The sequence below is a fragment of the Microtus ochrogaster genome (assembly GCF_000317375.1).
Source record: "Microtus ochrogaster isolate Prairie Vole_2 chromosome 14 unlocalized genomic scaffold, MicOch1.0 chr14_random_2, whole genome shotgun sequence".
Classification (NCBI taxonomy): domain Eukaryota; kingdom Metazoa; phylum Chordata; class Mammalia; order Rodentia; family Cricetidae; genus Microtus; species Microtus ochrogaster.
In genome coordinates this window covers 393,279-403,236 of record NW_004949097.1, presented here as the reverse complement: position 1 = coordinate 403,236, position 9,958 = coordinate 393,279, and the positions used below count along the sequence as shown (strand labels likewise).

Here is a 9,958-nt window from a genome sequence, read left to right as displayed (position 1 = left end):
TGTGGCAGCCGCTCAAGTGATCTGCTGTGACCTTCCTGGGGCCTCTTGTCTAAAGCTCTCCTGCAGACTGCTGGGCAATGGCAGCTTCCTGCCAGAGAAACCGGGACTGCACTTTATTTCATAATTGAGTAGACAGGATTTACATCATCACAGTACCTTGCCTGTCTGACTCCATTTTATATTATTAAAAACAGAGACTTGGAACTTTATTTTTTTATATAAAAAAATTTATTGAGATGATGTAATTATAGGCTTTTCTTTAAAAATTATTTGCAACTCACTGGCCCTGAGAAAAGGCATTTTTTTGTTTTTTTTCTTTTTTGTTACATTCATTTGATTCAGTCCCTTATAAACCCCACACCTCATAAACAAGAGATTAGAAACTAAACAACAACAACAAAAATTCATTCTAGATTCATCTGGCTTGCAGGTGGGTGCAGTCGCAAAGAGAAATCTTCACAAGTGTTCACTTGCGAGGGTGAGAGACCGGGAGTTCGCTGTTGTTTAGTGTTGATGCGGATGGGGCCAATAGAATTCTGGGTTAGTTCTCTGCGCCTCGCGGATGGGCAGGAGCCCGGGTGGTCCTCTGTGCTCCTGCCCCCACTGGCTTTCTTGTGTCACTCAATTTAGGTTTCTGTTCAGAAGAGGAGCAGGCTGAGCTCCGTCTAGCACCGAATGACTGGGCAGTGCGAACCACCCTGTGCGTCTTTAAGTCTCTCTGCTGGGGATGGACCAAACGGGGCTTTAAGCCAGTATAGTTTCTAGCTGCATTCTAAACACTCAGGTTGGAGCCCGACTCTAATTCTGTTCGTGTCACGCTATCTGCTCCCAGGGTAAGTGACACGACCTCTCTCGGGTTCTCTTCTGCCAACAACAGTGGCTATGCCAACACGTGCTTACGGTTGGATCCTGACAGTGTGAGGGGGCAGAGTGGCCACTCAGTCCGCTCACGGCCGGCTAACGTCAGCTCAAGTGACATTCGTATCTGGACAAGGGATTAGTGTGAAAGATGCTCGGTCAGAGGGGAAGGAGAAACCGCCAGCCGCCTATAGCTTGTTTTGTTCTTTTCTTAGGAGGCCCCTTCTCCTTAAGAAAACAAAAGACGAAAATGGGTACGGAACATTAGTGACACTGACTGTGGATGTCACCAAGTTGCTTTAGATCAAGAAGATCTGAGAGAAGTCACTGTCAACGTCCAACCCCTGCTTTCTTCTGATGGAGACCTGAAGACCGCCTAGTCAAGGACACGGGACAGAGAATTCCAGGACCTAAGTGATGACGTCTACCTTCCACGAGGCAAAGCTTTCTTGCAAATTCCTTTTCCTGACCCAACCCATGACAGCCACAGAGAAAGGGCCCCATGTCACCTGATACACAAGCTCTTGGTTTGGTTCCATCACCTCTTAAACTTAATGTTGAGCTAGAAGATCATGGTGGATGGAAAACACACACACACACACACACACACACACACACACACACACACACCCCAAAAGCCCTCGGGTTCTGAGTCTGCAGCCTGAGAGAGCACTGTACCCCTGGTGACAACACCGGCCTTGTCTTCTTCCCGCCCCCCAAAAAAACAAATGAGGACTTTTGCAGTTAGGAGAACCAGCATAAATCATTACTGTAAATACCGGGTGGGAAATAACAACCGCACTGCAATGAGCATTTCTAACATAAGCGGCTGAAGCTGCCGTCCCAAGCCTTACAAACTTTCATATGCTTTTAATCCAGGGCCCTTAGGGAACAAGGGAATTTCCTTCCCCAGTCAATCTGGAAGATTCTTTGGACAGTGAGAGACAGGGTTCTGCACGTGGGCAAAGTGGCCAGAATGAGGTGTCTTAATCTCTCATTTCATAGTTATACACAGGACCTCAGTCAAAACAAAAACCAAAAACCCCACCCTTTCTCTCTAGTTCAACCCAGGGGTTCATATAACATAAGAATTTGGCTTAATCTCCCCACTTGAGATAAGGTACCAGTCATTTTAGAGGCCAAGAAAAATAAAGTATCGCCTGCTTTATGTCAAGAAACATACCATGTGGCTCTCATCTCCACCCACAAATGAATACTAAGCCCAAACTCTTCACCCAGAAGCTCACTGACCTCTTGGAAGGCAGATGGGGGAGGGACTCGGGAGTCACAGCCAAGACTAAAGCAGCCCGATCAACTCAGTTCCAGTATCTGAACCATAGTCCATCTGCATGTCTGTGAGCTGATGTCTGGTGAGTGAGGCCCAGAGGGAAATGCCTGGGTACTCCTAGCCTCTATGTGCCTCACTTGGAATGGTTGGAGGGCAGTTTCTCTCTGCGAGCTTCACCTGTGTACTGCCTCTGGTCGAGTACACACACACAGAGGGCAGGGAGATGTTCACTCAGGGTGTGGAAGACACAAAGGAAAGACAAGCGGTGGTGGATAAGGCAGGCCTCATCACCTGGGTTAAAAACGTTGCCGTTCAAAGAGTTCATCTGGACGGTAAAAATGGGGAAAAAGCTGGATGTGGTTTAATCCACACCTTTAATCCCAGCACTCAGGAGGCAGAGGCAGACAGATCTCGGAGTTTGAAGAGAGCCTAGTCTATAAAGCAAGATCCAGGACAGCCAGGGCTACAAAGTGAAACCCTGTCTTGAAAAACCAACAACAACAACAAAAAAAAAAACCCAAATCTCCCTTGAAGCTAAACAGTCATCTAAAAATCTCTGCTATCAAAAGTCCTAAGGCAAAGCATTCCCCTCATCTTAGAAGATACTACCGACCTTATGTCGAGGTGAAAAAAGCCACAGATATGTCTTCTCGAAATACAGCGATGACAAGAGCAGAAATGAAGACTTTCCCGTCTGTGCTGGTTGTGCATATACCAGCTGTGGCCGAGTCTGCACACCACGCACCAGGATCCTCTCTTCTGTGTTTTATGTTCAGTGAAGACCAGCAAAGAAAAGCAACAAAAGGCTAGGACCTGGAGTGGGGGTGGCAGCAATCCCACAAGGGCAAGAAGTCTTGGGAATGAAACCGACAGCTCTGCTTTCTCCCCAGCCTGCACAACCTGTTCCTCACTGCAGAACAGCTCTGCCTAGACCCTGGACCTAGGTCTGTGTGAGCGTCTCGTATTTTCCCACTTTGTGGCACTCTGTTCAATATAATCCCAAGCTGCCAGGGCCTTCCACATCACTGGACCAGCCTTTGGCCTATCTTATAACCGGACCTCCACTGATCTTTCTGAAATACAGCAGCATTTGTGAGGTGTTTGATCTCTTTCAGATGGGTGCCCCAGGGGTCTGGTTATGGGCTGATGGCCACGGTCACTCTTTAGCTTAGGTGCTAGCGAGGCTAGGTCTGTTAAAAGGCATGTGACATGGACCAGCAGGCAGAGAAGGCAGAGGGGGATAGGATGAATGAGAGAAGGGGGGCAGGAGGGGGACAGAGTGAACTTTCTCTTTCATTGCTTTGAAAGTATCCCTCTCTTTTTCTTTTTCTCATCCAAGACCCAACTGCAACAGGACAAACCTGATCCATGTGGCGGGAGAAAGAGGAGCCTGATCCCTTCTGCAAGTCTCTTTCCTGACCAGCTGAGCTGGCCGTACTTTGTGAGATTTGCATAAAAAATAATATATATATAATAGATATATTTCCATAGGAAAACAACATGTGATGTCTTCCCCTGTATGAACGATGAATAGTCAAACTGCATGTTCTTAAAAAAAAAAAAACACAGAAAAAAAAAACCAAAAACAAAAACAGAAACACCGTGAGACTAACAACAGGTGCAGGGTGAGGGTGAGGCGCTAAGGACAAGAGGTCCAAAGGAGACGCAAATGTGACCTGTGTGTCTCAGGCTTGTGCCCTCCGCCAGAATTCCAGCCCCGCCGTTTGCTGGGTGGTTTGTCTAAGGTGCTCTGGGTCCCTCTCAGTCTGGAAGAGAAGCGTTCCTGCCGTTCCTGGGCCTCTTCTTTCTTAGCCATCCCCAGTCCGCCTGCTCCAGCACGCCTCCAGCGGTCCCCGTGGGCAGGTTTCTTCTTGGCCAGCCGGTGAGGCCGTGGTGGGTCCTTAGCATTCGTCCTCTTGGTACGCTTGCTCATCCAGCTCCTGAGACTCGAGGTGCTCTAGACGGTCTGTCCGGCCACTCATGATTTCGTCTGGGGTTTTCATGAACCTTGAGAGCAGGGAATGAAAGATTAAAAGAGTCTGTGTTCCCAAAGATGCACAGTGCAGGGAGGGAGCCTGGTTGCAAATGTCCCGTCCTTTCTTGGGTGTGGGGTGGGGGACGAGGCTTTCTTTAGCCTCCACAGTGTCTGCACTTTTCCCGTTTTTTCATGCTCTGCCTCGCACCCGTGAACTACCTTCAAACACGCTTTTCTTTTCATCATTCCTCCAAGGCAGAGATGTAGTCTCGGACCCATCTGCCATTGCCCCGCAAGAAACACTTGTTTGTGCACTGTTTGTGCCTGTTAACTCACCGTTCCCGTCTGCTAGTCCTAAGAGAAACTATGGCTCATGCCTTTTTGCAAATTTTCAGCACTGTCCTGATCTGGAACCTTCTGGACTCCTTCCAGAGGTGCATACTGCAGTCGACCTAAGCATCCTGAAGCACACCGACCACACTCCACTGCACTTGATTGCAGTGAGCCATATACCAGCAAGCCATCATTTTGTCCAGTCTGGCTTCCTCTCTAACAGCACTCTTTTCTCTTGCTCAGAGCCTCTCCCCAGATACTGGAGGACCTTCCACAGCTACTGACATTCCTTTCTGCTCCAGATGGCTAAGGTCCCCGAGCAGTGCATGTCACAGCAGCTACTGTCTGTCTTTCACGTTCGTCTTCTTGCCAAGACTTCTCCCTCAACATCTGAAGTTCCTCAAGATCCTCCCAGGCCGACTTTACAGAAACACTGTATTTGGCCTTCAAAACCGCCCTGTCCTTCGGGCAACTTTGCCATGGTAAGCTTCTGATATTCCATACCAGGCCAGTCATTAAATGTTTACTGAAACTTTCCCTAATGTATGCACAGAATTAAAAAAATCTGAAGACTCTGCCTCCTAGGAGCTTATGGTTTAGTTATGGCGAGGAAGGCTTCCCACATATTATTTTTTATTTTTATTTATTTTTATTTTTTTAAGATTTATTTATTTATGTATACAACATTCTGCCTCCATGTAACATATTATTTTAAAAAAAGATTATTTATTTTTAATTTTAGATGCAAATGGCGTTTTGCCTGCATGCGTGTCTGTGTGATGGTGTTGAATCCCCTGGAACTGTAATCACAGATAGTTGTGAGCTGCTATGTGGTGCTGGAAATCGAACCTGAATCCTCTGGAAGAACAGGCAGTGCTCTTAACTACTGAGCCATCTCTCCATCCCCTATGCATATTATTAAACTATACTATTCACAATTGCTAAAGGTGTTTTAAAGATTTATTTTTATATATGTCTATGTCCTGTCTGAGTTTATGTGTGCCGTGTGCATGCAGGAGCCTGAAAAGAGGCCCAAAGAGGGCACCAGACACCCTGGAACTGGGGTTATAAGTGGTTGTGAGTCATCATGTGGGTGTTGGGAATGGAACCTGGGGCTTTCGCAAAAGCAGTAATCACTCTTAGCTGATGAGCAATCTTCCCAGCCTCATACATACCATTAAAAATGAACGCTATGGCGTACTCAAGGACACAGGGAAACCAGGACATGGTAAGGTGGGTTTCTATGTGTGGTTGGGCAGCTGCACAGGGCTTCATAAAGGACAGTCAACTTGAGGTGGCCTTGAAGGTGGGTGTATGTAAAAAATTAAGGGGATATATATGTTTGGCAGAGGAACCAGAATGCATTTCCTCTCCATCATATATTTCATGAGTACGTTTATCACAGACTTCAACCTGAGACAGGCTGGCTATATCTTTGGGAAATGCAGCCGCCAGGCTTCAGGTCCTCAATACAGAATTGGAGAGGGACCATGCTGCAGGACCAGCAGACAGTGTAGTGTATACCCAAGTAACTGACTTGGATATAGAGAGAGTCAAGCTTCAAGATTATTTCAACAGGGATGGTAAGCTGGTGAGAACAGAGCATTCTGGGCGGAATTCCTCAGCCATGATGCCCGCCTTCAGAAACCATGTCTGGAGTACTAACATGGTATTAGTGGGCACTTCATACAAGAATCTTGGAAATTTCAGGAGGGTTTGTAGAGTTAGATTTAACACTAATGACTGAGCTGACGAAGTTGAGCACAGTAGGATCCAGTCGTCTAGGATAAAAGAACAGGGAGCTCAAACTTTGGGGTGACAGATGAAGAAAAGGTGTGACCTGAGCTGGCAGGAGGGAGCACGCTTCTGTATTTATTACGTTTTACTGCCATTTCTTCAACAGTCTTCTCTGTTTCTTTTGAACATGATCACGATTGTTACTGTCCCTACATTGCCACGCCACCTCAGTGCTCATGTCTGGCTTACTTGCGCTCCTAACGAGTACTTTCCCGTCAGCACAACTGCTCATACGCAGGGATGTTCTCCTACCTGTACGCAGACGATCCAAATCCCCATCTCCGGCCCCATCTGTCATTCCTTTTGTCCTGCTCGGCAACACCTATAAGCTAAGGTCCTCCCGCCCCCTCAGTGACCACCGTGACCACCGGTGTCAGGGTTCCATCTACGCCATCCTCAATGGCCCTTTAGACCCTTCCTCTGCTGCTGGGAATCACCATCTCCATGGTAACTGAAACAGCTGGAAACCGTTATCTATGGGGAATCCGAGAAGGGGGGAGGGCAGCCTGCTTCCGTGGCTTTCACACTTCTCTCACTGTGACGCATTTGAAAGTCATACAATTTGAGGGGCTCAGTTGGTAAAGCACTTGCCATGCAAGCATGGGTTCGGTCCCCACCCACACAGAAGGGGACACGGTGGCATATGCTCAGTAATCCCAGCTGCTAGGAGATCCCCCAGAGATCCTTAACCAGCCTACGCCAGTGGGGCCTCATCTCAAAATTCAAGGTGGATAGAGCCTGAGAAATGACATCAGAAGCTGACCTCCAGCTCCACATGCAAGTACACATATAAGAATACACACATGTAAACAGAATCTTTATGAATGAATGGTCACTCTTATTTGATGAGCTATAATTTGGTATTCCTAATTCCACCACGTTGTATTCTCTATTTCATTTATTTATTTTTAAAAAAAGGTTATTGCTGACCATTTACACCCACACAATGACTCACTGTGGGTCACGACCTGAAGTTTGACAAAGCAGCTTCCAGGTTTGGTGACCTGGAAGTTCCTGCTTAATCCATCACTTTGCAATCGGCAAGTTACTCTGATGGCTCCCTTAACTCCACCAGACTTCAATGTCTGATAATGCTATTTGGTCACTATGTTATTTTAAAGGTGAGTCACTCAGTGTTGGCTTTAATAGAGGGCAGACTTAAGCAAAAAGAATGATTTTTTTTTAAACCTTAAATCCTAACAAACCAGCACCCAGTTTCCAATCCACAGTATTTGCAATCATGGCTTTGGATCTCAGCAAGGCGGGTCAGAGTTCTTAACTGTCTCCCTCCTCCCGCTCATGTAAGGAAAATCACATCCTCCCAAAAGAAGGAAAGGAAAAAGAGGAAGCGCTACCTGAACAAAAGCCTTTGTCCGGGCTCCTTCCTGATAATGTTTAGCTTGTAGTAGTGGCGCAGGGCTCTGGACATTTTCTCATAGGTCATGTTTGTTCTGTTCTGTTTGTTCAAAGGAGGAAGGGAAAGAGAAAAAAAAACCACAAAGACACAATGAACTGAGGCACAGAGAAGGCACCAGGCAGTTATTAAAATAAAGGCTGTTGAGTTGCTCCATATGGCCTCACTGGCCTGGGAACTCCACCTGCGAGTCTGCTGCCTGCCCCCTCTGAAACTCAACTGCCCCACTTGAGTGCTAACTAGCCTAGCACCTCCCACGGTAACCGCCCTCAGTTCCTTCTCCCGAGATGGCGCCTAGCTCCTTCTATCTTGGGTGGGAGACAGGTGGTTCATCCTTCATGTCTTAGAGCACACAAAAATCTCTTTTTTTGTTGCAATGACGTTTTCACACTGGGCTCTGGTCTGTCATTGTGGATGGGCAGTACGCAGAAGGTCCCCCAGTGACTCAGGCACTTACAGGTCTGTTTTTGGTTGCTCAGAATATTTGCCCATGGCCTTTGGCTGCACTTCCTCAGCTGGGAAAGGGCTCAGGCTGCCTGCTTAGGAGGCTTGAGGCCCAGCTGTGCCACCTCAGAATCCACTCCCCCACCTCCACCCCTGGTTTGGTCCTAGAGTTCCTTCTATGTCAGATGGCCTGGCCACAGTTATCTCCTTTTCATATCTGCACATTTGAACCGTCTTCCTTACTATACAGGACCATGTTTTGAATTCCACTTCCTCTTTTTACTTTGGAAAACTGTGGGGGCAGGCTCTTTTGCACCTCTTGCTCGCAAAGGGGGTGTTTTATAATCAGAACATATTTTCCATGCAGAAATGGACTTTTGTGAAAAAGGGAGTTTCCAACTGCTGGGGACAGAAGTGACACTTCCCAAAGGTCCCTCGTGAGTCATACAGCTCTCACTACTTCCCTATTCCACACCTAGTACCTAAGGACCACAGGGGGAGGCAGGTCCAGGTCAAGGAGGGTGGCTGCGGGGGTGGGAGGGACCCTTATAATCCGTCTACTGAACAAAAGCTCTGCTGGGTTAATGGGCCCTGGGCAGAGGCAACACATGGAAAAAGGCATCTTTAATCATTTCCTTCCTGCACAGCTACCTAATTATTTGTCCAGCGAGGGAAGAAACAAATAATCACGAGCAGACCCAGGAGGCAGGGAAGACAGCCATCTTCCAACTCACGGAGGAAGGCGATTTTGGCACCAGCTTTCCCAACAAATATTTGGCCTTTTTACCTTATGGTTTCCCCACAGGCGAGCCAGTCCATTGGGATCCACTATCCGGAATATTTTGGATTCCTTGTCTTCCCATCGGATGAAGTTTTCGTACCGGCTGTCGGAGAGCAACTGATAGACGTAATCCCAAAGCAGTCTACAGTCTACAGAGGAAAAGGGAGAGTGCTGTTGACAAGGACTGTTGTGGAGGCCGTCACAAGATTCAGAAAAAGGGTTTGTAACCACAGCTTGGGCCTGGTTTTGACTGACTGTCTTATTTCCTCATTTCACAGATGAAATGGGTCCAGTGAGAGCCTGTTGACCTCTGACCCAGGAAGGCTGGGTGCTGACCGAGGTCATCACCTCTACATGAGGACCAAGGAGGAGGAAAAGACTTGTTCAAAGCTGTGACAAAACCTGAAGGTGAACCAGGACATCTGAAGGATAAGGCACCAAGCTGTACCTGTAAATGAATAAACAGGCTTTGACAGCGGGCTACAAAATGGTTAGATGGACAATGGAAGATAGTCTGTGTGTGTGTGTGTGTGTGTGTGCGTGCGCGCGCGCGTGTCTGTGCAGGCCAGAGGTTGACACAAGTAAGCGTCTTCTTCAATCACTCTCCATCTTATTACTTTTCCTATGTGAGTGTGTGTAGTGTATGAATACACACTAGGAAGACAGAGTATGTGGCCATACGTGTTCACCTTAGGAAGCCAGCGTGTGTGGCACATGTGTTCACACTAGGAAGGCAGAGTGTGTGGCACATGTATTCACACTAGGAAACAAGGAGACACTGGGTGTCCTCCCCCATCATTATCCACCTTCCTGTCTTGAGCCAAGGTCTCGCTGAGCCTGAAACTCACCGTTTTGACTAGGATAGCTGACCAGCAAGCTTGAGGATCCCGCAGTATCCATCACTGTCCCCCAGTTCTGGGGTCACAGCCATGCATGGCTATGCCTGACTTTTACGTGGTACTAGGGATTGAAACTCAGGTCTTTCTGTTTACATAGCAAACATTCAATCCATTGAGCTTCCTCTCCAGCCCCTTCATCTACCTTATTCATTTATTTTTGAGACAAGCT

The 9,958-nt window shown here is 47.4% G+C and overlaps 1 protein-coding gene across 1 annotated transcript in view; it reads right to left on the bottom strand.

The window, feature by feature from the left end:
* Positions 1-323: 323 nt before the first annotated feature.
* The window catches only part of Etv6 (ETS variant 6), a 239,729-nt gene continuing 230,094 nt past the window's right edge, over positions 324-9,958 (bottom strand). Inside the window, exons 6-8 of the mRNA XM_005364490.2 lie at positions 8,897-9,039; positions 7,607-7,707; positions 324-4,153 (exon numbers count right to left, since the gene is read on the bottom strand). Of these exons, the coding sequence (XP_005364547.1) occupies positions 4,048-4,153; positions 7,607-7,707; positions 8,897-9,039 (350 nt within the window). The 3' untranslated portion in view covers positions 324-4,047. The remainder of the gene's footprint in view (positions 4,154-7,606; positions 7,708-8,896; positions 9,040-9,958) is intronic.